The sequence below is a fragment of the Corvus kubaryi genome, unplaced genomic scaffold (genome assembly GCF_017639235.1).
Source record: "Corvus kubaryi isolate FWS band 111438036 unplaced genomic scaffold, C.kubaryi_AGA036_p1.0 37241, whole genome shotgun sequence".
Lineage (NCBI taxonomy): Eukaryota > Metazoa > Chordata > Aves > Passeriformes > Corvidae > Corvus > Corvus kubaryi.
In genome coordinates, this window is record NW_024581071.1 from 883,814 (window position 1) to 911,363 (window position 27,550).

At 52.2% G+C, this 27,550-nt stretch overlaps 1 protein-coding gene across 2 annotated transcripts; it reads right to left on the minus strand.

The window, feature by feature from the left end:
• FZR1 (fizzy and cell division cycle 20 related 1) lies at positions 1-24,571 on the minus strand. Of its 2 annotated transcripts, XM_042023305.1 has the most exons (15): positions 24,491-24,567; positions 23,932-24,256; positions 12,591-12,732; positions 12,089-12,214; positions 11,800-11,863; positions 10,949-11,076; positions 10,457-10,539; positions 9,831-10,014; positions 9,575-9,640; positions 9,083-9,185; positions 7,654-7,838; positions 6,028-6,261; positions 5,242-5,346; positions 3,986-4,078; positions 1-2,969 (listed from the first exon to the last, which is right to left on the minus strand). In XM_042023305.1, the coding sequence occupies exons 3-15, from the start codon at positions 12,657-12,659 to the stop codon at positions 2,928-2,930; spliced, it is 1,482 nt and encodes a 493-aa protein (XP_041879239.1). In that variant the 5' UTR covers positions 12,660-12,732; positions 23,932-24,256; positions 24,491-24,567; the 3' UTR covers positions 1-2,927. The 2 variants fall into 2 exon arrangements, with proteins under 2 accessions (XP_041879239.1, XP_041879238.1); XM_042023304.1 differs by lacking the exon at positions 23,932-24,256 and having other exon boundaries at positions 24,491-24,571.
• Positions 24,572-27,550: the final 2,979 nt, after the last annotated feature.

Below are 27,550 nucleotides of genomic sequence, written 5' to 3' on the forward strand. Positions count from 1 at the left end.
TAAATTGACAACCTGTTTAATGCCAGTTCAATTGCTTTACACGGAAAGTTACAGCGCGCTCCATGTTTGTTTTCCATCACATGACACCTGGGATACAACGATGCCACGAGGCTGCAGACTGTCACCCAGCTCTGGGAGGACCCTGTGCCCGGGTCGGTGCTCAAAGGTCACACATCCTGACACAGCACCTCAGCTCTGCCCTTTTCCCTATTGAACCCGCAGCTGGTGACAGTGACAGGATCATCCTGAGACACCTGCACAAACCCATCTCCACACAGATACAACCGGGAGCTCCTGCCTGGCAGCTGGCAGCGGAGCAGAGAAGGCAGCTGTACCGGGCTCTGACAGCCAGGTGAGGGTGAGCAGCCTGTTCTTGCCATGCTCTGTCACCAGCGTGTGTGGCTACAGAACAGCCCTAGCCTGGGAATCACCAGCCTCCCTGCCAAGTGCAATAAGAGAAGCCAGCATGAGCCAACCTGCTCCCAAGGCAGAGAGAGAGAAAAGCGAGATGTAGACACAAGATGCAGTTCGGGAAAGTCCTTGACAAGAGGGGACAATGGTGGGGGACAGAGCAATGAGGAGCTGTCCCTGCTCTGCAGCTGGGAGCACTGGGCAGTGGCTGCAGTGCCCACCTGGCACTGCCCACCCACAGCACTGCTGCTCCCCCCAGCAGCTTCTGGGACTCCTTGAGGAAGTTCCCACATCAGAGGGTGAGGGGCAAATCCACTCCTGCGGAGCCCCAGGGCACTGGGGAGCCCAATCATCACCACACTCACCCTGCACTCCAGCTGGGTGCCTGTCTCCCTCCTGCTCCACAATGGGCCGAGAACTCCTGTGTGCCCCCAACCCAAGCACCTATGCCCTCCCAGAGGAGAAAGCAGTGTGTCCTGGGGGTCTGCACAGTGCTATTTAGCAGAAGGCAATCCGCAACAGGAAAATCCACAGCACAGCCACCAACCTCCCCAGCCCCTCTGAACAGCCCTTTCCCCAGGTGATGACACCCACAACAGATCACCTCTTGCTGCAGGTAGACCTTTGCTTCAAATCAATTCCCCAATTTAATGATCCAACTCAATTTAACACCTGCTGGGTGCTTTGGGTGCTCCCAATCCACGGTGATGTGGAACAGTGCCCACGAGTGGAACAAACAACACAAGACAGGCCGGGGAGTGACTTCAAACCATGCCTCACGTCCCACGACCAGAGCTGCACTAAAGCAGTTGTGCTCAAACTGTGTTTCAGAAATTCCATGGAAATTCCATTTTGGTGGCAAGTGAGACTGTGAGATGACAAAGTGGCCTGTGGGCCTGGGAGACTGGGAGCTGCCAGGGGGCTCCCAGCACACCAGCTCCTCACCAGTGACTCCCAGTATGTGTGACCCAGGTGCAGCACCAACAGCCTGATCCAGGCACCGATGTGATGGCACAAGTGGTCAAGGCTGTGGTGAACAGGCTGTATCAGCCTTCCCACACCTTGGCTCACCCTAAGGATACTGGTGGTACTGAGGACAGGCAATCATAGTCCTACTGCCTGGTTTTAGGGAAAGAAAGGACAGGAGATAAAACAACAAAGAAAAAAAAGAAAGATAAAGCATTACCTATGCAATCTACAGAGAGAGGACAAGTCTATATACACAGCCAGGAAATTCCACATGGGAACAGGAAGCAATGCTGGGAGAGGGCAGGAGGCAGCCAGGGCCCAGGCAGGCACAGGCACAGGTCAGATGGAACAGGCTGTGCAGCCTCACAGCTTCTCTTAAATTAAAAGCACCACACACACAGAGCATTCGTGTTACACCCCATGGGCTCCAACACCAGCTAGAACTCTCATCCTACACAACCTAAAAACCCCAAAACACACACCAAAACCCAACAGCAGGGCCCTGGCTGGGACTTGGGAGATAAAAAAGCAACACGGCAGCCCTGGTTCAGGAGAACCACTCTTTCAGCCAGAAGAGGCCCTGCTCACCCCAAAAATCAGATCTTCAGGATTTGTTTTTGTTCTCAAACACATCCCAACTGCTTTTGGCCTCAGGGAGACTCCAGAGCAAGGCACCCACCCGGAAGGAAGCTCCACATGCACAGGTGGTTGGGTGGGTTTCTTTTTTCATAAAGTCCTTGCTTCTCCTCTCTGGTAACTCCCAGGATCAGCCCAGAACATGAAACAGCAACTGCAGAACTTCCCGAATCTGCTCCCTTAGAGGTAAAGCTTTTTCAAGTCTCCTCCAAAGTCTAGAGCCCCCGAGTATATTTGTTCGGAGGCAGCTGTCAAGCATGCCAGAAAAATCAAGCTGTCTTATGGGAATGATCATGTCAAGTACTATAGTACCTGTCTGGGGGGGAAAAAATAAAGAAAAAAAAAAGGAAAATAGGCAGTTCTCCAGTTTCTTCCTGGAATGGGGATGCCAGGCTATGAACAAAGCCCTTAGATGCCCAGCCTGGAGCTGTGCCCCTCGCACCAGCTGTACTGCACCAGTCTGGCTGGCTCCTGCCTCCAGAGATGTCACTCGGGGACACAGAGCAGCACGTCAAGCCCCTTCCCACAGCAGCAAGGATATGCTCCTCTCTCGCAGGAGGGACACCACGGCAGTGGGGATGGCCTCGGTCCATTCTCAATGGTCCATGTCACACGAGTCCTCCCCAGGACCATCCGGACAGCTGGAGGATGCTGGGTCAGCATTTCTCTTGTACCCGTTTCCGTTTATGAACGATGAATCCAATAACCTTTGGCAGTTCCCTCCCCTCCCCACCCCATCCCAAATACTGCCCAGCCCTGTGGGTCACAAGCACATATTTAATGAGCTGGGTCCTTCTCCAGTCCCACGGCTCTCCCTCCCCTTGGCTGGGCTCTGGGGGTCCATGCACGCCGAGGGAGTGGTCTGATCCTGGAATGTCAGGCTGTAGGTTCCCGGGGCACAGGGAGGGGGTTTATCGTATCCTGGTGAAGAGGTTGAGCACAGATACAGACTCCTGACAAGGGAAGACAAAGCAGGGGGTAAACAGCTGTTACTTCACGTGCTTCTAGGTTGGTTTGTTTTTAATCTGCTATCTCTAGCTCAGGGCATGATCCCAGCTCAAAGTCCAACACCATAAATATTCCCATGAGCTTCTTCCAAATGGTAACAAAGTGCACAGCAGGTCAGAGTGCCATTCCCAGAGCTCTGCAGGCAGCTGTACCCCAGAGAAGGCAAGAAGTGGGGGACCCCCAGGAGCCATGCCAGCTCCCCCCAGTCCCCTCCTCCAAATCCCTCTGCCAGGCACTCAGGAAAGCTCTCAGAGCATCAAGCACAAACTGCTTTTGGTGATGGCAAGTTGTCACAGGCAGAATCCATGATCCCGTTTTCATCCAAACCCCCATTTCAAGCAGTTTTGTAAAGAGGCAGGGGATAATCAGGGAATCACAGAATGGTTTGGGCCTCAAGGGACCTTAAAGTTCACCTTGCTCCACACTCTGCCATGGGCTGCTCCAAACCTCGTCCAGCCTGGCCTTGGACACTGCCAGGGATCCAGGGGCAGCCCCAGCTGCTCTGGGCACCCTGTGCCAGGGCCTGCCCACCCTGCCAGGGAACAATTCCTTCCCAAGATCCCATCCAGCCCTGCCCTCTGGCATTGGGAAGCCATTCCCTGGGTCCTGTCCCTCCATGCCTTGTCCCCAGTCCCTCTGCAGCTCTCCTGGAGCCCCTTTAGGCACTGGAAGGGGCTCTAAGGTCTCCTGGAGCCTTCTCTTCCCCAGCCTGCTGTCACCCAAGGGCTCAGCTCAGTGAGGCCCCTGAAACGCTGCACTGCTCAGCAGCCCTGGACCAGCCTGGAATGTTGTGTCACACCTGCCTTGGGCACACAGGGCGACCTTTTACTTAAATTTCAGCAAAGCTGAACCCTTCACTGCCCCAGCCTTGATCTGCAGGAAGGGATCAGAAAGGAGGCAGCAGAGCAGAGCCAACATGGCCTGAGCTCCCCCAGGCAGCTGCCCCCATGCCTGGCCTTACCTTCGTCGAGCGAGTTTTACTGAAGACGTTCCAGAAGCGCAAGGTTTCGTCTCCAGCTCCTGTGACAATGGCCTCCCCATCAGGGGACATTGCCTAAGGACAAGACAACAACCTTTAGCACCTGTCACATTTTTGAGGCTGAAAACAAGTCTCTGTTGGAATGCAGGAGAGATTTAACTCTCCTTCCTACTCGGTGGTGAGAAGCCAACTCCCTCTACTTCCAGGTGCCTCATGCAGCCTCAGGTGCAATTTGGGCGCTCGCACCTTATGGTGCAGCTATGGAACACATGGGGGGAGGGCTGTGGAAAGGATGCTTTTGTTAAGAAATCCAAGCTATGAGTAACTGAGGCTGCTCCTCCTGGGATTATCAACATGCCCAAAGGCAGGAAGATGATATGACTGGATTTTCTGGCTGTATTGGTTGCTTACATTGGGATCTACCTCCCAAAACAGCATCAGCATTTGTCAGCTCTGTTGTGAACTGCTGACAGCCCCATGTGACAGTAACAGCAGATACGAGATCGGTCGGGATTACCCGCAACAAATGTTTAATAACAAATTAGGAGGGCTGGAAGCAGCAAATTCTTCCCTGGGCAGCAGTCATCAGTGAAGAGGTGTGAAAGTCTTCTGGGAGAGAAACTTCTGTTTCATAAAATCCCAGAGCGTTTTGAGTTGGCAGAGCCCTTAAAGCCCATCTCATTCCCTTCCACTGTCCCTGCTCCCAGCCCCAATGTCCAGCCTGGCCTTGGACACTGCCAGGGATCCAGGGGCAGCCACAGCTGCTCTGGGCACCCTGGGCCAGGGCCTCACCACCATCACAGGAAGAATTTCTTTCCAATATCCCATCTAATCCTGCCCAGTGGGAGTCTGAAGCCATTCCCCCTTGTCCTGCTATTCCAGATCCTTATCCAAAGTCCCTCTCCAGCTCTCCTGGAGCCTCTTTAGGCACTAGAAGGTCTCCCTGGAGCTTTGTGTTCTCCAGGCTCAGAAGAGTTTTCTTAGAAGAAAACTCAGATGTTTCCTCAGGAGAGTTTGGCAGGCTTTGCTATCATTAACAAAGCCTCACATTTCCATAGCAGCAAATCAAAGCGTCCCCCTGCAGGCACAGAAACCAGACAGAGTTTTCCACTGCTCATGGGGAGTGCTCACATTCCCACCCAGGCAGCTTATGGTGCCACTGGCACTGCTGCTTTGGGTCCCCATGTGAGCACACCTGCAGCCAGGTGAGCAGCTACAGAGCCATGGCCATCACTCACCAGGTACAGGACTCGATAGGAGTGCCCTGTGAGCTTTGCTACTTGAGTTAACGAGGGGTATTTCCAGACGAGGATCTGGTTCTGGGAGTATCCATGGGTGCTCACCTGAAAGGAGAGAAGGGGACAAACATCATCGATTCATGGAATTTTTAAGGCTGGAAAAGACCTCCAAGATCCAACCATCAGCCCAGCACCACCAACATGTTCACCACTAACCCACATCCCCATGTTTTCTGAACACTTTCCAGGAATGGTGACTACACCACTGTCCTGGGCAGCCCGTTCTAGTGCCTGACCACCATGAAGAAATTTTCCTAATATCCAATCTAAACCTCCCCTGGAGCAACTTGAGGCCGTTTCCTCTTGTCCTGTCGCTTTTTACCTGGAAGAAGAGCCTGAATCCCACCTGGCTCCACCCTCCTGTCAGAGGGCGAGAAGGTCCCCCTGAGCCTCCTTTTCTCCAGGCTGAGCCCCTTTCCCAGCTCCCTCAGCTGCTCCTGGTGCTCCACACCCTTCCCCAGCTCCATTCCCTTCTCTGGACACGCTACAGCCCCTCGATGTCTTTCTTGTTGCGAGGGGCTCAAAAACTGACTCCAGCACTTGAGCTGCCTCAGCAGTGCCCAGAACAGGGGGACGGTCACTGCCCTGGTCCTGCTGGCCACACCCTTGCTGGTACAAGCCGGGATGCCCTCGGCCTCCTTGCCCACTTGCACACAGCTGGCTCCTGCTCAGCCACGCTTCCTGACACAGGGCAGCTTGGCAGCAGCCGCACAGGGAAGGACTCACCAGCTCGTTGGCGTGTTTGGACCAGGCCAGGTTGCACACCTGGGACCCGGTGTCGATGCACTGCAGGGGCTGCCCCGTCAGTGTGTTCCAGAAGCGGATGCAGCGGTCAGCTGTGCCCCCACCCGAGGCCAGGAGCCCGTGCTGGTGTGGAGACCAGGCGATGGCTTTGACTGCTGCCAGGTGTTCTGTGTATTGTTGGACAGGGCTCAGGCTGGAGTGATTCCAGACAAGGAGCTGGCAGAGAGGAGAGACATGATCAAACTTGTGCCTCAGTCATGTGTCCACTACACCCACAAGCCACAATGGGACCCATGAAGGCAGCTGGGAAACAAGCTGATTTCCCACAGCTCTGCCCAGGCATGCACAGCTCCACTCTGCACTTCACAGAATCATGGAATGGTTTGGGTTGGCTAAAGCTCATTCAGTTCAAACCCCTGCCATGGGCAGGGACACCTTTTATTAGACCAGGCTGCTCTTAGCCCCATCTGACCTGGCCTTGAACACTTCCAGGGATGGGGCAGTCACAACCACCCTGGCACCACACTCAGCTGAGGAGCTGTCCTACCCCCAGGCCACAAGGCAGGAACAGCCCCTAAGGTAAGGGAATGAATCTAAAGAAACGGTGTCACCGAAGGGGACCTCAGACCCTCCTGTTGCCTTTCTGGCTGTATCATTCCAGAACACATCTAGGAATCTGCTCAGTTCATTAAGAGTTATTCTGAGCAGGAGGAACTCGGTCCAACCATGCTGTCACACAGACACTGGGCACATTCCCTACCTAGCAACCACTCCAGAGGGCTTGGAACACTGCTTTTTTGTGACAGATGCTTCTCCCATATGGTGCTCAGTGAGCTGCCAGCCTGAGTTACAGGTATGAGAACTCACAGAGCTCTACCTCAGGTTCCTGCTGCACACAAACATTACTGCACCAAACGTGACCATACACTACCCAAACAAAGCCAGGAAGGGCAGCTTAGCAGTGGTTTTGTTGAACTCAACCCCCTGAGCCAAGCTAGAGATTTAATTAGCCAAATACAGAAGCAAAATTAAATTTGCCTTTTTCATTTTATTAGGAAGAGAAGACTGAGTAGAAGCTTAGCATGATTAATATTTGGTCACAGTCCAACAACCAAAACAAAAGTCCTCTTCAGAGAGGCCAAACATTCCTTAAAGAATCGCTGAACCATTAAGTCTGGAAAAGACTCTCAAGATCAAGTCGAACCTTTGACCTAATCCCACCATGCCCACTAAACCACATTGCTGAGTGCCCTATCCACTTGTTTTTTGAACACTTCCAGGAATGGCAACTCCCCCACTGCCCTGGGCAGCCTGTTCCAACGCTTAACCACTCTTCCATCAAAGAAATTTCTCCCTAATCATAGAATCATACAATAGTTTGGGTTGGAAGAGACCTCAAAGCCTATCTAGTCCCATCCCCTGCAATGGGCAGGGGCAGCTTCCACTAGACCAGGTTGCTGCACATCCTGTGCAGCCTGGCCTTGAACATCCCCAGCGATATAATAACATCCAACCTGAACTTCCCCTGGTGCAACTTGACACCATTCCCCCTTGCCCTAGAAAGAAAGGGGATCTGACATTTCCTGTGACCCCTTGGAAGGAATGTACCTTATTATCATTCCCTCCAGAGGCCAGGAGCTGGTGGTCTGTGGACCATTTGAGCCCACAGACCTCCTGCCTGTGTCCCTGGAGCCGCCGCTCAGACTGCAGGGGTGGGGTGCGGATGTCCCGCTGCAGGATCATCCTGTCCCGGCTCCCGGAGGAGAGCTGGTCCGCGTTCCACGCCAAGGCACCTGCAACGGGGGCAGAGCTTCAGAGGGTGTCGTAGGAGTCATGCAATCACAGAATCACTGAGGCTGCAAAAGACCCCAAAGGTCACCAAGTCCAATCATCAACTCAGCACCACCACCACATTCACCACCAAACCATCTCCTCAAGTGCCACATTCATATCTCCTTTGAACACTTTACAGGCTTGGTGACTCCACCACTGCCATGGGCAGCCTGTTCCAATGATTTATAACCCTTTCTGTGAAGAAATTTTCCCAATATCCAATCTAAACCTCCCCTGGCACAGCTTGAGGGGATGTGCTCTCATCCTGTCCCTGTTCCCTGGGAGCAGAGCTCAACCCCCACCTGGCTCCACCCTCCTGTCAGGGAGTTGTGCAGAGCCACAAGGTCTCCCCTGAGCCTCCTTTTCTCCAGGATGAGCCCCTCCAGCTTTGCCAGTTGCTTCTGGTGCTTCAGCCCCTTCCCCAGCTCTGTTCCCTTCTCTGGACACGCTCCAGCCCCTCAATGTCTTTCCTGTTGTGAGAGATCTAAAACTGACTCCAGTATTTGAGATGGGATCTCAGCAGTGTCCAGCACAGGGGGATGGTCACTGCCCTGGTCCTGCTGGCCACACTATCAAGTCCAACCCTTCCAGTCCTGCAGCAGTTGGTAAGCAAAATGCAGCCATCACAGCTGCCAGGGTTTTAAGATAAACCCTAACAAACCTCAAACCACTCCTTACAGACCTCCCTTACATCCAGTCTCCGGAGTCCTAGATCAGGGCACAAATAGAGGTTCCCCTGAACACACTGACTGCAGGTATTACCAACCCCACTTCACAGTGCAGTAAAGCACAGGAACAGATCTCGGAAGGTGCATGGACTTCCCAAATCTCACCCCAGAGTTTACACTCACAACATCTCTAAGCAGAAAAAACCAGCCCCCCAAAAAAGGGAACTGGAAATCTCAGTGTGAAGCTGCCAGCAGGGCTGAAATCGGAAGCCAGCAGCAGTGAAGAGATGTTGTAACCAAACCCAAAAAGCCTCAAACATGGAGGAAACACCTGCTGCAACACCCAACCACCATCACACCCAGATCAGAGCACCACAGTTATGAGATGATAGTATTTTGAACCTGCTCAAGACACAGCAGGGAAAAAATATCAACCCTGGTACTCTTGAGTTCTCTATTTCCAGCAGATCCCTGCCTAGCAAAGTTCAATCAGGAAGGAGAGACCCCTGAGAACCCTCTGCCTCCCCACTCCTTACCGACTCTGGCTGTGTGTCCCTCCAGCATGGAGAGCTTCTTTCCTGCAGCTGCATCCCAGATCTGCACAAAGCCCTTGTGAGTACCAACAGCCACCAGGTTCCCCTGGACAAACAGAGAACCAGGATCAGTACAGCCAGGAAGTACAGCCAAAAAACTGAAAGCTGAGGAAAAGACTTGACATAAATCCCACGAGATGGAAAGCATCCAGAGTTCTTCCATCTTACATGTTTTTCCCTACTGAGAGGTCCAAGCAGCCTGTCTGGAATATATTTATTGTAACATTTTATTGTCAAGAGCTGAAGAAGTAAACTGGATCCTTCTCCCTCCCACTCCTCTTAGCAATGCCTCAGGAACCTCAAGATACAAGAGGCTGTTCTTTATCCCCTCTCTTTTAGCAGAGAAAAACCAACCCAAGGAGTTAACTACAGCTATGATGACAGTGACTAAGTGACACGTGTCTCAGCTGTCCTTGCTGACGGTGTCATACTGACCCGCTCTGACCAGCCCACGGACGTCACGGAATCGCCTTCCACAGAGAGGTCACACAGCCGGGTCACCTTCAGAGAGACAAATGGGGTAAGAAACTTTCGTCACACAGCACTGCTGGCTGTCTCAGACCAGTGCTGAGTTTGGGATAGAGTGTGACAAGTGCTGAAGCCCTCACACAGCACATTCCATAGCTCTGGAAGGTTGGAAAAACCCTACATCAATAGGCAATTCAGTCTTCAGACACTCATGACAATTTACCTGACTTGTACAAGCACTCCACAGGTAAACACAAGTCCCAAGGCCAACGCTGAGGACATTAAGAGAAGACCAGTCCACCAGGTTCAGGTAGAAGTCATCCTGCAGCTCTGGGGCGTCCAGCACTTTGAAAGGAATCTTGGAGATTTTCCGAGTTGGTTTTCGAGGTGATCTTAGCAGCTTCTGACTGTTTACAAAAACAGATAAAAAAACAACTACAGGAATCTGCACATCACAGCAGATGGGAGGCATAGGTGTAGCAACTCTTTACAGAGCACCCTGAAGTTTCTATGGAAATGCAGAGACAAAAAAGGCTGCACAACACTTTTTCAGCAGCAAGACTGGAAGGAATTAGGTTCTGCTTCTACAAAGGAGCTATGAAGCAGAAAGGTAAACTGATTACTGAGAGCTGACCAAGATATGTCAAGCACATAAGCAGGCTGGGCACCTGAAGGAATTCTTAGAACTTGACTTGCATTTAAAATAAATTCAAAATTTATTATCTCTCCAGATTTCCAAACCCAATTCACATTGCAATTTTAGAGCTTCAGATAGAAGTCCTAGAGAACCTCACTGAACCCTCTGTCCCAGCCCTTCCCTTCTTACAGTTTGCAGAGGATCAGTGTTACCTTTTGTTGCTGACAGGAGACAGGGAATAGGGTGAGACCTCGTTGCCATCATCGGGGCTGGAGCGTTTTGTGCTGAGTGAGTACTGCACAAAGAAACACACCTCGTGAGGAACCCAGCGTGCGGGAGGCCTGGGGCATCACTCCCAACGTGCACTGCTGCCAAGCTAATTCCAACACAGTTTTTCCTTTCCCAGGTGCTCCAAAACTATACAAAACCCCTCATCAATGCTCAAGTCCAAAAGCCTGGTTTGGCCACTCACCACACTGTCCAAAAAGCCTGGCTCCACCCAGCTTTCCTGCCAGCACAGACACAGGAAGCACATTGCTTGCTGCACACTCAGGTTCCCTTTGCAGGCCACCACATTTGTTATCAACACCTTATCTCAGCCAAGCCCCAACACCAACTCACTGCACGAGCAGCCTGGCAGAGCCCTGTGCTGTGTTCCTGTGACACACACACAGCCTCCACTGGTGTTAATGCAATTAACTTACAGTGAAGAGAGACTTCTTCTCTGGGGTGGATGGCTGCAGCCTCCTGTCCTCTGTCTGGGGGTCCTGCACCTTCTCAATCCCAGCTCCCAAGAGTTCATTCTTCAGCAAGGCAGAGTAGGCAAGGCCATCTGTAAACCCAAACAGGCACTGAGCAGAGAGCTCAGAACAGCAACAGCAGGGAGTGTCAGAATCATGTGTGCCTGACCTGGACAAAAGAATGCTGCAGGGAGACCTTAGAGCCCCTTCCAGTGCCTAAAGGGGCTCCAAGAGAGCTGGAGAGGGACTTTGGACAAGAGCCTGGAGGGACAGGACAAGGGGGAACAGCTTCCCACTGCCAGAGGGCAGAGTTAGATGGGATATTGGGAAGGAATTGTTCCCTGGGAGGGTGGGCAGGCCCTGGCACAGAGGAGCTGTGGCTGCCCCTGGATCCCTGGCAGTGTCCAAGGCCAGGTTGGATGGGGCTTGGAGCAACCTGGTGTAGTGGAAGGAGATGGGCTTTAAGGTCCCTTCCAACCCAAACCAGTCTGGGATTCTACAACTTGTACACTCACAGAGTCTCTTAATAAGCCTGGGGCCCCCATTTAGAATCAAGATTAGTAGCAAGCTTCCCCTCCTTCCACTCCATCAGGAAAGTGCTTCCATGACACAATAAATCAGGGGATAGAGACAGCCTCTTGCATCCAGACGCTCATCAGAAGCAGTGACCTAGTACTCACTCATGATGTGGGCATTTCCCAAAACACCAGCATGAGTTTTGGCATAAGCATGAAAATGCCAGCGTGGCCTTAATTTCCCCAACAGTTTGCAATAAGAGCTCTGGGCACTGCGAAGCAGTAGAAGGGTGCTCTCACCTTTGCCACTGTCTGATGTAGCATCCTTTGCTTTTCTGTTTTGGCTTGGTGATTTTTCATTTTCCTGAAATGGGGAAACATGCCATTACCATACAGAAACCTCAGGGTATATGGTGAAATAGCAAAGGCAGGGAGCATAGGGTTTGAGGACGAGCACTCAAAGGAACTCTTCTGGGGCAGCAGAAGCCCATGGTGCAGAAGATAAGCAGAGCAATCATGCCAGCCAAAACAAAAGGTACCATTTCCTCAGTTCCAAGGCTGAGCTGTAGGAGAAGGGAGCAAAACTTACATTTATTCTGTGGAAGTTGATGCTCCAGTTGGCCCCAGCTCTTGAGGGAATGAATCTGTCACCATGCTTACTAGGAGAAGACATTGGAGAATTGGAAGGGGTCAAGGTTCTTCTCATCTCTGCTACCTGAATTAAAGAATAAAAGACACTGAACTTACTCTTATTCTTGTCAAACCCTAGAGTTGGTTGGTTTGTTAGCCCTCAATTTTTTATGCTACATGTAGTCACTGAGATTATGTATTAAAAAGGTATTACTGAACTCCATAAAAATATCTTCACTCCTTTTTGCAACCTGAACTGAGGTTATATATTCAAAAACTCTCTTAAAGTCAAACTGTTTGGGTATTCATAGAACAGCTCAGGAACTCACACCTGCTCACAACCCAACAAAAGACTGTGGTTTGCTTTGAAGAGGTCCCAGGTCCTTCAGCAGCTCAAGGAAAAGAGTCACAAGTGAGACAGACAACAACATAACAGTGAGCCTGAACCCATCTGTACTCACACAAGGCATTGTGTTCTCATTCTGTATGTTGATTTGGCGTAGGAGACGTCTCTCGTAGTCCTGATCCATGGTGGGAAGCTGGCTGGAGAGATCAGCAGGCTCAGGAATTTATGTTTGCAAAGTCCAAGCAGTAACTAGTGTGCTGCAACAGACAGGAGGAGAAAAACAACAAATGTTGAACCCCTCCATGCTGAAACAGCCTCTACAGAGTCTCCTAAGCCTGCTCTTTGAACTTGAGACCACTTTTCCTATCCAGAGCATTGGTACCAAACTTGTGTGACACTGAAGAACGCAGGCAGCCAGTATTTTGTGTCTGACAGCACCTCAGTGGGTCCCCACCACACCTGGAGCAGGGACTGCCCCCAGGCCCTGCAGCAGCAGAGTCTGGCAATCCTTCAGGACAGGGGCATGAAAAATCCTGGCACCTGCAGCCTGTCCTGTCCAGGCACTGGCACCAGTTGCACAGAGAGGTGTGGCTGCCCCATCCATGAAAGTGTTCAAGGCCAGGTTGGACCGGGCTTGGAGCAACCTGGTGTAGTGAAACCCATGGCAGGGGGTGGAATGAGATGAGCTTTAAGGTCATTTCCAACCCAAACCATTGTGGGATTCCGTGATCCCACCACAGCCTGTCCCACCGCTCAGGTCAGGGGCACGGGAGCAGTGCTGAAGGTGGGATGCTTTTAGCCATGCCACAAGTACTGCAGACTTTTAACACACCCACTGCAGGAACACACTAGGGATCTAGTAGTCCCAGTGAACATTCCATGTCTGATGCCTGCACTATCCCAAATACTCCTCCTGGCTGGCACAAAGCTTGCTCACTCATAGAGCTGTACAGTCTATAAGCAACGTTAACATCACTTAAGCACATATTTTAACCATATATTTTAGGACAGGGCTGCTTCATAGCTGCAATTTGCTTGGTAAATTAACATGTGCATCAATAAAAAATAAATGAGCTGACACTTGTGTGAGAATACACAGCCAAGCCCTTGCCAAGCCCCAAGGGCGGAGAGCAGCACCCCCAGGGTCCAACCTCCCCCCTCACATACCTCATGTGGTTTGTCCACAGCTGACATGGACACAAAAATGCCAACGCCAGAGGAGACATCAAGTTGGCCTTTCAACCCAAGATAAACATGTCCAAAGGCAAAGGTGGAATTTAACACATAAGCAAATCCCCACAACACACAGGCATCTGGAGGCTGTGCAGAACATAAAGGGATTTCATTCCTGTTATTGCATAAACATTTATGGCACCTGGCTGGAGTCCCAGCTGCACAAACGGAGCTGCCTCGAGATACAAACTTGTGGTAAAATCCAGGAGGCAACTGCACACAAAGGCTGTGCTGGGAGGAGGCTGCCCAGGGAGCAGCTGCACAGTGCGCCACTCAGGGACAGCCCTGCACTGCCTCCCGCTCCCTCCTGGGAAGAGGCTGCCTCCAGGAACCACAGACCTGCCCAGGGTTTTACGGCTAAAAACTGGGGGCAAGTTACTAAGCTACGAGGGGTCCAGCAGCACATGCTGCAATTCACTAAGATGTGATGAAGTTTTACAATATTCTGTGAAATAAGCTTGAAAACAAGGCAAAGTACACACACTCTGCACTGCAGAGCTGATGGCCTTTCACCTCAAAAGGTTACAGGAAATGGGGTGACATCAAGGTGGCAACCAGTCACCACTGGGGCTCCACAGGGCTCCATCTTAGGGCCAGTTCTCTCAAATCTCTTTGTAAGTGACTTGGGTGCAGGACTGGAAGGTCCTGAGTGGGTTTGCTGAGGTTACTCGCTTGGGAGGAACTGCTGCCACCCTCAAGGACAGAGAGGCCCCACAGAGAGACCCTGACAAATGTGAGGATTGGGAAATCCCCCACCATGCGATGTTTAACAGGGCAAGTGCTGGATCCTGCCCTGGGATGGGGCAGCCCTGGATGCAGGGACAGACTGGGAATCAGAGGCTGGAGAGCAGCGCCGTGGGAAGGGACCTGGGGGTCCTGGTTGGTCCAAGTTGGATCTGAGTCCCCGGTGTGTCCTGGCAGCCCAAAGGGCCACCGTGTCCTGGGGGGCACCAGGCCAGGGAGGGATTGTCCCGCTCTGCTCTGCACTGGGGCAGCCTCACCTCCAGTGCTGGGGGCACTCTGGGCACCACAAGATCAGAAGGGTCCAAAGCTGTTGCAGAGTGTCCAAAGGAGGGACACGGAGCTGGAGAAGGGTCTGAGGAGCGGCTGAGGGCACTTGGCTCGTTCAGCTGCAGCAGAGGAGACTGAGGGGAGGCTCCTGGGGGCTGCAGCTCCTCCCGAGGGGAGGCGGAGGGGCAGGGGCTGAGCTCTGCTCTGGGACAGGGACAGGAGCCCAGGGAACGGCTGGAGCTGGGTCAGGGCTGGGCATGGAGCTCAGGGAAAGGTTCTTCCCCCCGAGGCTGCTGGGCACTGCCCAGGCTCCCCAGGGAATGGGCCCGGCCCCGAGGCTGCCAGAGCTGCAGGAGCGTTTGGACAGCGCTCTCGGGGATGCCCAGGCTGGGGTTGTTGGGGTGTCTGTGCAGGGCCAGGGGCTGCACTGATGATCCCTGAGGGTCCCTTCCAGCTCAGGAGATCCTGTGGCTCTTTGAGCTACACCATTTTGCAGTGCCGAAACTTGGACTTCTTACAAATGCTGAAATGCTTCTCTTCCTTGCCATTAAGCATGCCAACACTTTTACAGGAGCATGCCTGAAATAGCTAGTGCCAAGCTGGTTCTGATCACACCTGCTTACCTCTACCACCTCCTCCCCCAAGCTTTTTTCTTCTTAATTTAACACATTTCTCCCATATGTTCTTTCAGCGGCAAAACTGGAGAAAGCTCCCAAATTTAACAGAGATCAGCTTCCACCAAATGAAGCAAAGAGTCAGAGACAACATTATTGGAGTGAAAAGTTAGAAAAGTCTGTGATGCTATTAATAAAGGAGGTTTAAAAAATAAAAATTAGTGCATGCCATATCAATCACTCTCCCTCATTTTGAAGTTTACTTACCACCACCCTTACCGACCCACAAGCTACCAAATGTGTGTCTCAAACCAAACAGTCCAACAAAATGCCCCCTCCCCCTTTTTCTTTTTTTGGGTTGTTGTTGTTTTAACACCATGAGTAAGAGAGCTCAGCCTGCAGAACCCACACAAGGAGCGTGATCAGCCAGGGAACACCACACACTTGAAGTGTCCTCCCAAAACAGCTCAGCACAGTATTCGTGAGAGATCCAGACCCAGTTACACAGCAAAGAGACATTTTAAATTCTACATCTGAAACACATTCGACTATCGAGCTTTTGAGATCTCATCTGCCCAAATTTCACCTACAACTTGCACTCAGAAACACAGCACAGATTGTCCAACAGAGAGACTACAGAGGCAGAACACAGCAGTGAATGTTCAGCACCTGAACAGTGACATGTTTTTACCCTAAAACCGTGCCACTAACACAGGCCCAGGGAGCAAGCAGCACCTCTGGTTTGGGGTAGGCTTTTGCTGTCTCTAAATTTGTCTGTGGGAAGTGAGCAGATTTTCCATTTCCCCCAAAGCAATTAAAAAAAGCTTTGCCAGAAGGACCTGGGGGTGCTGGTGACAGCAGCTGAACATGAACTGGTGTGTGCCCAGGTGGGCAAAAAGGCAAATAGTACATGGCTTGTATCAGCCACAGTGCGGCCAGCAGGACCAGGGCAGTGACTGTCCTCCTGTGCTGGGCACTGCTGAGGCCCCATCTCAAATCCCAGGGACAGTTCTGAGCCTCTCACAACAGGGCTGGAGCATATCTGGAGAAGGGAATGGATCTGGGAAAGGGGCTGGAGCACCAGGAGCAGCTGTGGGGAAGCTCAGCCTGGAGAAAGAGAGGTTACGGGGAGACCTTCTCAGTCTCCACGACTCCCTGACAGGAGGGGGCAGCCGGGTGGGGGTCAGGCTCTGCTCCCAGGGAACAAGGGACAGGATGAGAGGAAACAGCCTCAAGCTGTGCTAGGGGAGGTTTAGGTGTGACATCAGGAGGAATTTCTTCATGGAAAGCATGACACTGGCATAGGCAGGGTGGAATCTCCATCCCTGCAGAGATTAACAGCCGTGTGGACGTGGCACCTGGGGACATGGGTTAGTGGTGACCTTGGCAGTGCTGGGGGAATGGTTTGACTTGATGTTAGAGGGCTTTTCCAAACTGAACAATTCTGTCATTCTATATGTGAGCTTCAAGTTCCCTTTAAGCTGAAGAAATAAAAGATACTGAGGAGCTACAGGTGTTACATATTCTTCAGACGCTATTTTGTCACTAATTATGCAGTTTATGCTTGGAGAAGAAAGGTGGGATTTGGTGGAAGGGTTTGAATTCCTTGAGAAGAATTTGTATTCTGACTTTGTTCTTCATGCACCTTTTGTCGTCTCTCTGAATTGGCTGGATTGTCTCACAGCTTATTACCTTCAAACAATACTTCCAGGCAGAGTTATGGTGCTGAACAAGTGCCTTTTGTTCTTTTTATTGACCCAACCTTCATGTATTCAAATACAAAAGTGTTTTGTCTCGGTATGGATGTGTTTTTAATAAGCCAACATGCAGAATGCCAGGCCTGGCAGGGAAATGAGGGCAGTAATTTTGCAAAATTATTTCTGTGGTTTGAGAGAGGCTGTACCTGTTTGGATTCCCCAGCACACATTGAAAGGGGAGTAAGAGATGCAGGTTGGTTCTCTCAATTCAGACATGCTCTGCTCAAGCAGTTCAAGAGCTGGATGATTCCTGACCCTTTTTTATTCCAGAAATTGTTCACGTACCTTCTCTTCTGGAAAGTATTTGGGTGGGTAAGCGTTAAATGAGAGAGGTGCTGACGAAAGTGAGAGACTCAGAATACCAAAGGCAGTATGCAAATGTAAATGTAAAGCTGAATATATTTCCTAATTTACACAGGGCCAAAGGGAGGTAAAGGATGCCTTGGTAATTCAAATACCATTAATGTTATGTTGGTGCTTTATTTTGAAGCATCTCAAGTCTGAAAAAGGTTGCCTGGAGCTTCTCTTACTAATAAGCCCTAAACAGACCCCACATTTATAGTCAGCAAGAGCCTACCCAAACCCAGAGATGCTGCCTGCTCTTTGGGCCTGTATTTAATGGCACAAACTTTAAGGTAAAAACATGTCACTATTCAGGTGTTGAACATTTCCAAGCTCTCTGGAATAGCCCCATCATTTGCCAAGGGGAAAAGTATGCAAGTACTTAGTCCTCCAAGTCATGACCAGCAAGGTTTGAAATCAAACCTAGATGTCCTGCTTCCCCAAATCCAAAGTTTTCATCTTCTTTTGATTTGACTAAACTCAATCACAACACTTGCAAATCAATAAGGCAAAACCCTCAGCTGGCAGCAGAAGTGGCAGTTCCTCTATCCCTGGCAGCTGCAGTGCCCTGCCCCTCCTCATGCCAGCTCCACGTACTGACCACATCACACAAAGCCCCAAAGGGCTGATGTTTTCAGCTGGTTTAGTAGGGATCACCTTCTCCTCAACGTGGGGTATTGCAAGAGTATTACCAGTTATAGATTCTTTTACAGGCTCTTGAACAAGCTGTAAGGGGAAAGAGGAAAACAAAACCAACAAAAAAAGCTAAGCCATAGCTTTTAGCTGTGTAATAGTCAAGACTATTAGGAATGCATTCAGAATGCCGAGGCTTCACAGGGCAGCCATTGGGAACGAGCAAGATACTCTGTGCTTGGCCAAGCTCAAGCAGAACTTGCTCACATTTAACCCAGAGGAACATTACACCAACCAAGCAAACCTTTTCAGGAACTGGCCTCCTTTCAAACCAGCAATAGCACAAAAAGTTAGAAAGCTGTGTGTTTTACCAATATTTACCTTTTTAAAGCTACAAGGATATAATTTGTTACTCAGCAATTTACTAGGGTATAGTGTGAGAAGCATTTATAAAATCAGCCATTTACCCCTATGCAATGGGAGCAGTTAAAGCTTTATTTCAAAACAAACTATAACCCTTGCTGCCTTGCCCTTATCAGAGAAGCACGTTCACAGCTTTGTACAACAGAGATCACACTAACGACAAGAAAAAAATTACTCCAGTGTCAGATGGGATCTTCACCATTAGTCCTCACACTCCTCGAAGATTCAATATCCTCCAAAATCCAAGATGCTGGATTATGGCAAGAGCCATCACACCACAGCAGTGTACTTCAGAGGGTAAGACGTAGGCGACTGCTCTTCACTGAAGGTCCTGCACAATTCCACATTCTTCTGCCTTTCCAAAGCCTTGTGCTGAGCACCTCCTGCCCAGGGCACTCAGAAACACCTTTATGCACTCACTGCCATCAGCCTTACAATGCCCCTGTTCCAGAAGTGCCAACTGTTAGAGGGTGGCAATATACACAAACTGAACTCCAGCTTCATTTGAAGGCAGAGTGGCTCAAGGGTAGAGCCAAAACACTGATTGCATCTCCTGCCTGCACTCAGCCACCCAGTCTTGAACAGGAGTACAGAAGCTGGAGATACAAGCAAAATGCACAGTAATCCCTGCCTCCACTCACCTCTCAGGGTAGAAAACATCTTTCCTTCTCCACAGGCAGAAAATATCCCCCTTTCCTCACAGGCAGAGGCCCAACCTGCAATCCAGATTGGAGGTGACAAACGTTTGTACCCCCACCTGCACTCACAGACAAACTCCAAGACTTCCCACAGCCCTCCACGACAACTTTAGAAGCTCAGGTAAAGCTTCATGTCCACCATCCCAAAGCAATGCACAATCCTACCACGATGACAGAGGAACTCTGACCAGCAAACCACAAAAATTTAGGGCACTCTGATGACCAAGGCTGCAGGAAGCCTGCAGGAGCCAAGGACATAATGCTCATAACACAGAGCTCTGTTTGTGGCCTGGACTATCACGAGCCAGCGGAAACTCAGGGCTGTAAGATCTTCAGGAAACAGCAAAATCTCTGCCTTTGGAAGGGCCTTTACCAAAGATAAACACTGCCACCACTAATCACAGAATCCCAAAATGGTTTGGGCTTGAACGGACCTTAAAGCTCATCTCGTTCCACCCTCTGCCACGGGCAGGGACACCTTCCACTAGCCCAGGCTGCTCCAAGCCCCATCCAGCCCAGCCTTGGGCACTGCCAGGGATCCAGAGGCAGCCACAGCTGCTCTGGGCACCCTGTGCCAGGGCCTGCCCACCCTCACAGGGAACTATTCCTTCCTAATGTCTAATAAATCTTCTCAGTACACCATTACAGGCCCAAAAGGTTTTCACCAGGATTTTTGTATACAAAACAATTGCTCTTAAATGCAAGTGCTCCTCGAAGAGGACACTCTAGAAAGCTGACCAGGAACATCACTCTTGCTGCCTCTCACACAGATGATGCTCAGGTATCACCACTGCTTTCAGCATAGCTGTTTTTCCTAAATCCCTTTTTTCTCCAGAACTAAAGGAAAAAAAGGGAAGATGACAGTCCAGCCTGTACTCCAAAGACCAGGCTATTTTCAGCTGAAACTCAAATACAAGTGATGGGCAACTACAGAGGTCAGAACCAGCAGCCACCCCACTGATGTACCCACACATCAGCCAGGCCCCCTGCTGAGGGGTTCCAAATTTGCCTCAGCCTGCTTTTAAGAAGTCAGGAGAACTGTAGGGTTGTTATTTTACCTTCGTAGATGACGTTTTCATTCAATACACATCCCACTGCAGCGTACCATTGTCTCCTGGCAGTGCAGAGCTTATCCAAGCAGACATGACAACCATGCACTCAGCAGGGGATTTCTCAGAAAATCACCACTATTAAACCCCTTTTTTATTGCTTGCAGGTGGTGATTATTTCACCTTTTCACCATGATGCTCCACAAATAAGAGGGACACACTTGTTCCCAGGGCATACAAAATAAAGCACGAAGTCCTCAGCAGTGCAGGAAGCCTTGCACAGGGAAACAAAGCACAACACGTGGGGCCACTTTGGTGGTACCTCTTGCCCATGGGCCAAAAGGCCCCTAATTAACAGGAAGTCTCCTTAAAGAGGTTTATCTGTTACAAAAGCAAAACAAACAAGAGGCAGCAGCAGAAGCACTCCAGTTTCAGAGATTAAGTAATTAGCCAAGGCACCTGGTGAAGCAGCACCTGCACCCCTGGGCTGCACTGGCTGTCACCCGGCTCCGGGATGCTCCAAGGGCTGGGGTGAAGAGCAGGCTCAGCTCCAGCAGGTCTTGTTTGAGAAACACCAAGTGCTGAGCAAGTTCTGCTGCTCCCACTTGCCAGTGGAAGAGGTTGCCACTGGTCCCTGTGTGCTCAGGCAGAACAGCACAGAACCCCATCCCTTCTGTAGGTGCTGGAGGCTAATTCCTGCACTGAGGAAAGGGCTGGGTATGAATTCCCCAAGGTACTTACTGGCAAGGAGGGGACACGCAATAACCTTACAGTGCTCTGCTTTGAGATTTCACCTCAGTCCAGGACATAACCAGTGTCAAACGGATGTGCCTCTCGTGAGGCAGGGCCGGATCAAACCCCACAGTTCTCTCCACACTGTCTGGCTCCCGGAACTCCCCTCGGATACAGGAGCTGAGCTCTGGGCAGTCACTGGTCTCCCCAGAAGGCCAGTTACAGCCACAGCACTTCTGTTCCCACTGTCACCTGGTGGCAGTTTTCCCCACACAAACACGTTTTGGACAAGTCACTGGACAGACAGGAGAAACAAAGGTTCTGCTTTCAACCAGCATATGATGGCACCTATTTTGGTAATCACGTAGGAGATATTTACTTGTTTAATTACTCTGTGTAGAATCACACAATCATTTATGTTGGAAAAGCCCTCTAACATCAGAGTTCAACTGTTCCCCCAGCACTGTCAAGGCCACCACTAACCATGCCCCAGGTGCCAGATCCATGTCTGTTAAACCCCTGCAGGGATGAGGACTCCACCACTGCCCTGCATATCCCAGTGTTACACAGAATCACAGGGTGGGTCAGGTTGGAAGGACCACAGTGGGTCATCTGGTCCCACCTCCCTGCTCAAGCAAGGTCATCCCAGAATACAGGGCACAGCATTGTGTCCAGACCCTTCTGGAATATCTCCAGTGAGGGAGACTGCACACCTTCCCTGGGCAGCCTGTTCCAACGCTCAGTCACTGCACAGGGAAGTTCTTCCTCATGTTCAGGTGGAACTTCCTGGGTATCAGTTCCTGCCCCCTCTCCTCTTGTCCCATTGCTGGGCCTCATGGAGCAGAGCCTGGTCCCTGCTCTGAGCCCTCCCTGCAGACACTGAGACAGGCATGAGGTCCCCTCTCAGCTGTGTCTCCTCTCAAGGCTGAACAACCCAGCTCACTGAGCCTTTCCTGAAGAGAGAGATGTTCCAGTCCCTTCAGCATCTCCACAGCTTCCACTGCACCCACTCCAGGAGTTCCATGTCCCTCCTGTCCAGAACTGGACACAGCACTCCAGATATGCCTCACCAGGGCCGAGCAGAAAGGCAGGATCACCTCCCTCAACCTGCTGGCAATGCTCTTCCTAATGCACACCAGGATCTCACTGGCCCCTCAGCCCCCAGGACACACGGTTGGTCAGGAACAGTCTGCTGTTCACCAGGACACCCAGAGCCCTCTGCAGCTGCTCTCCAGCAGCTCAGCCCCCAGCCTGGACTGGGGTTATCCCTCCCCAGGTGGAGGATCCTACACTTGCCCTTGCTGAAGTTCTGACAGTTCTTTCCTGCCCACCTCTCCACCCTTCCGAGGCTCTTCTGCAGGGCTGCACAGCCCTCGGGGGGATCGGCCACTGCTCCTGCTCTGTGTCTGCAGCTGAGGAGACACCAACCCCTTCATCCAACCACTGATGGGTGAGTTAAACAACACTGGGCACAGGATTGAACCCTGGGGGGCTAATAAAAAGGAGAATAATAATAAAAAGTGGGGATGGATATAATGAAGTACTTGGATCTTAGGGACACAGGGTCCTTACAACTTTTTTTAAAATGTTTTCACATGTCAGACACTCCAGACTCAAAGAGGACTGACTTAGGAGCAGAAAAAAGGACAAGCAAAGGCCATAGCCTGCATTTTATAACAACTTACAGAACTTTCAAGGCTTGTTGCTTCCTTCTGTTTAGTAGTTCCTATGCTCTATCTGAGCATTTTTTATATGGCTACTGACTTTAGTAACATCCAGTTTCCCTTCAAAAGAAGAGGGTTGTGCAATTATCTTGTACATCCAAGTGGGTACAGACAGCTAAAAGCAGCAGCTCTATAGATACACGCTCTAGTAAGGCCTCCAGTAAAGGAGAAATCAGTGCACTATAAGCAAAGATTAAAAATTCACCAGCAGCTCTGTGTTCAGAGCTTTACTGGAAGGTCAGGCATCCAAAACTTTGCTTCATCGTAACACTTAAGATACTGAAGATGCAACAGTTGACAAACTACAAAAGAAAACCATAGGATTTAGGAAACACAACAGCCTCAGTCAACAGCCCCAGAAAACTCTGCTTCTGTATTAATTATAATAATCAAAACACAAAGATCAGACTAAGACAAGATCATAGAATCCCAAAATGGTTTGGGCTTGAAGGCACCTTAAAGTTCATCCTGTTCCACCCCTGCCACGGTAGGGACACCTTCCACTGTCCCAGGCTGCTCCAAGCCCTGTCCAGCCTGGCCTTGGACACTGCCAGGGATCCAGGGGCAGCCCCAGCTGCTCTGGGCACCCTGTGCCAGGGCCTGCCCTTCCCAATCTCCCATCCATCCCTGACTTCTGTAAGTGGATTTCCTTACATTCCCTTAAGACATTCCCTCTTCTCCTGTCCCTCCAGGCTCTTGTACATAGCCTCTCCATCTTTTTTGTCAGCTCCTTCAGCTACTAGAAGGCTGCAATGAGATTTTGTTGCTCTCAGCAGAACTGCTCTTTGAAGGACCTTCAGCACAAAATACTGGGGTGGTGTCATTAAACACACTCAGGAAGAATCAGCACCTCACAAGAAAACAGGCACAAAGCTTTCAAGAGAGCTACAAATCAAGAGAAAACAATCCTCCATGTCAAGAATCCAACAACATCTTCCCGAGGTGACTCCAATGTGACCTGACAGCCCCCCCTGCCCCAGCAGAAACTTCTCACCACCTGGAGGACCTTCAGCTCAGGCTGATCCTGCGTACAAATCCCAGTGCAAAATATCAACAACAGGTTAAAAACACCCTGATGAAACACGCAGCGATAAAGAGCTCCCTCAGACCCCAGAGCCATCGGGTGGGCTGGGGCGCATCCACCGGTGCTGCACGTAAACAACAGACTGCTGGCCAAAGTTTCTGCTTCTGCTTGGCAGATCTCTTTAGGAATAAGATCCACACCACTAAAATCTGTTACCGTTTGTGTTGCCAATTTGATCAAGAATCAAGAGCTGATCCAGGCTCCAGCTCTTTGCGTCCTTCCCCAGAGGGCCAAAGCACGCGGGCCGAGCGAAGGGGTTACACCGCGAGCTTCCAGCCGCTTTGCACAGCCCCGGCCCTGGGTGCAGGTGCGGGATGCCCGTTACCAAACACACCGGAGCGTTGGGGCTCACCGGCCCCGCCGTGACGGAGCACAGCCCGCCTGGGCCCGAAGGAACCGGCACAGACTGGGCCCATCCTGCCAGGGCTGACAAGGCACCGTAACGGGCGGGGAGGGAGAGGCGGGGCTGCTCGGTGACCGGCTGCGGAGGAAGAGAGGGAGGGAGAAAGGGAGTAAAGGAGGCAAGGCACCCCCAGCCCCGCCCGGCCCGGCCCAGCCCAGCCCGGCCCTTCCGCCCAGCCCGGCCCGGCCCACAGGCCCGTGCCCGCGGGGGGAGAGTGCGGGGCACAAGCCTGCCGAAGCCCCCCCGCCTCGCCACGCCGTGTCGTGCCATGCCGTGCTCCACACCGTGCCCCGGGCGCTGCCCCGGCCGTACCTGCTCCGGTGCCGGTGCCACCAGCCCAACCCGGCCCGGCCCAGCTCCGCCTCCTCCGTCAGCACCCGCCGGCCCCGCCGCTCCACAACATGGCGGCCGCCCCCGCCCCCGCGCGGGGCACGACGGGAGCGCGCCCCACCCGCCGCTTCGAACACACACAGGAAGCGGCGGCGCGCGGCGCCATGGCAACGGCCCGGTGACGTCACCGCCAGACCATGACGTCATGGCGGGGGCGCCGGTGTCTCTGTGTGTCCCTCCCTGGAGGGCCGGGGACTGCTGGGCCTCTGATGGGACCCTTGGATGCGTAAGGAGGCCCTTGGGCCCTCCAGAGGGTTCTCTTGGTCCCTGAGGGGCTTCTTGGGGGCCTTGGGTCCTTATAGGGTTCTTTTGGTTTCTGGGTGGAGGGGTCTTGGGTCCTTAAGGCAATTATCTTGGTCCTTGAGGGGGTTCTTAGGAGGGTTTTTGGTCCCTGGAAGGGACTCATCATGTCCCTGAGGGGTTCCCTGAGTCCTTAAGGGGGTCCTTGGGTCTTTGGGGAGCTCCTTAGTGGAAGTTTCTTCGTCCCTAAAGGGATCCTTGGGTCTCTGGGAAAGGTTCTTGGGTCCTTAAGAAGGTGCCTCAGGTCCTTGGGGAGCTTCTTGGGTCCTGGGGGTTGGTCCTGGCCCCTCCAGGAAGGTGTGGGATTCCTGTGCCCCCCCCCAGAGATTGTCTGTGACTCAGCATAGGACCCCCCACGACACCGCAGAGTGTCTGTGTCTTCCCCATTCCTGGTCTCTGATCCCCATTACTCTTCTCAGGGAGTTGGGGGGGGCTGTTGGGAAGCGAGTTGTGTGTCCAACCCTTCTTGGGAGGGCACTGGGCCAGGGGCTGCTGCTGCCCCAGAGCTCAGCTCTGCATGGCCCAGGAGGAGCCAGGGGCAGCTGCTGCAGAGGACTCGTGGCCCTGCGCCCTTCTGAGCGCTGCTGTGTGCTGGAACCCCCCAGTTCCTGCCCATGCCCACAGAGAGGCTGGTGCTGGGGGTCTGGGGTGCTCATTGGGGGGCAGAGGGGTGCCTGTCTGCAGACTGCCCATCTGCCATGCTCTGGCGACCCCAGACCACCATCTTACTGTCACCTGCCCAGCACAACCACCCATTCTGGTCCTACTGCAGCAATGCAGCCAACTGCATGCAATTCCCTGGTTATTAATCTTGGACTCCCTATCAATCATGCAGCTCAGCCTCACATAACAATCAAGTCTGTCTTTAAGGCTCCCTTGTATGTTATTTTCAACAAGAAACAGCTGATAACTGCAGCCCTGAGAAGGAACAGAATAATTCATAGAATCCTGGAATATCCTGAGCTAGGAGGGACCCACAGGGATCCTGAGTCCAGCCCCTGGCCCTGCACAGACACCCCAACAACCCCAGCCTGGGCATCCCTGAGAGCGCTGTCCAAACGCTCCTGCAGCTCTGGCAGCCTCGGGGCCGGGCCCATTCCCTGGGGAGCCTGGGCAGTGCCCAGCAGCCTCGGGGGGAAGAACCTTTCCCTGAGCTCCATGCCCAGCCCTGACCCAGCTCCAGCCGTTCCCTGGGCTCCTGTCCCTGTCCCAGAGCAGAGCTCAGCCCCTGCCCCTCCGCCTCCCCTCGGGAGGAGCTGCAGCCCCCAGGAGCCTCCCCTCAGTCTCCTCTGCTGCAGCTGAACGAGCCAAGTGCCCTCAGCCGCTCCCCAGACCCTTCCCCAGCTCCGTGTCCCTCCTTTGGACACTCTCCAACAGCTTTGGACCCTTCTGATCTTGTGGTGCCCAAACTGCCTCCAGAACTCAAGATGATTCCCTCAAACAGATCCTGGGCTCAGGCCATGAGGAACCCAGCAACTTCCCTGCAGGCATCCCTGCACTCTCTGTTGCCGCAGGAGACCTATGGGATATGCCTCTCCATGGCACATCTGGAAACCCAACAGGCTTTGGGAGAGCGGGCACTGCTTTTGGGGCACTGTCCAGGCCCTGGCATCTCTCCCAGGTGTGCGGAAAAATTCACAACGCCAGAGATTTGTGTCCAAAAAGAGAGAGGAGTCCTGTAACTTTATTCATGAACAAAGGGAGAGGCCATGGGGCATTTCCCAGGGGATCTCTCAAATTGCTGGGGGACGCAGCCTCCTTTTTATCATAATTTTTATGGCCACATCTCCCTGTCCCTTTCTCCACTGACTGAGGTACTTGGAAGGTACAAACTCCCTGAATCGCCTACTGTATGTCCCCCTCTAATATGCATCCCCCCCTTGTCTAACATATGATGTCCATAGCTCTGTTAAATCTTTGTTCTTCTCCAAGTTCAGGAATTTAGCATGACCTTGGCTGAGCAGCAATCCATGTGAATTAGCAACACTTTCTGAAACTGCTGGTTTCTCCTGTTACTTCATTATCCACAAGTCCCTGGCCCTATCTACAAGCAGATTCACACCATCTGTTTGTAAAGACACGTTCATCTCAGTCCTTTCACAGGGCACCAGCAGGGCACTGGCACTGCCTCTCTGTGGCTGGGTCTTTTGTCACTCAGGTGCCCGTCCTTGCCTAGGCCGAGCCCGATGAGCTTTGTCCAGTCTTATCCAGCCTTTTCAAGCCTTCCTGCAAATCCGAGGCAGATTTAGGATTTTGTTGTTGCGATTTTCCTTATTGTTTCTGGAGTGCCAGTCCTTGCTGCAGCTGAGCCCGGTGACCCTTTTCCAGCCCAGCCTGGAGGCAAGAAGGGAGTGGGTTGGGATGGGGATGGAGGTGGGGATGGTGGTGTGGTGGGGATGGTGGTGAGGATGGGGATGATGGACGGTGTGGTTTGATGAGAGTTGGTGATGGTGGTGGGGATGGAGATGGCAGAGCTGTGCAGGACGGTGCGGAGAGGCAGGGATGGGGATGGGGATGGTGGTGCTGTGGGGGTGGTGATGGGGAGGACGGTGCGGTGCAGAGCGGTGTGGATGGGGATGTCTGGACGGTGCAGTGCGGCAGGGATGGGGATATCTGTACCGCGCCGTGCAGAGCCGTGCCGTGCGGAGCGGAGCGGAGCGGTGCCGCCCCGTCCCGCCCCCC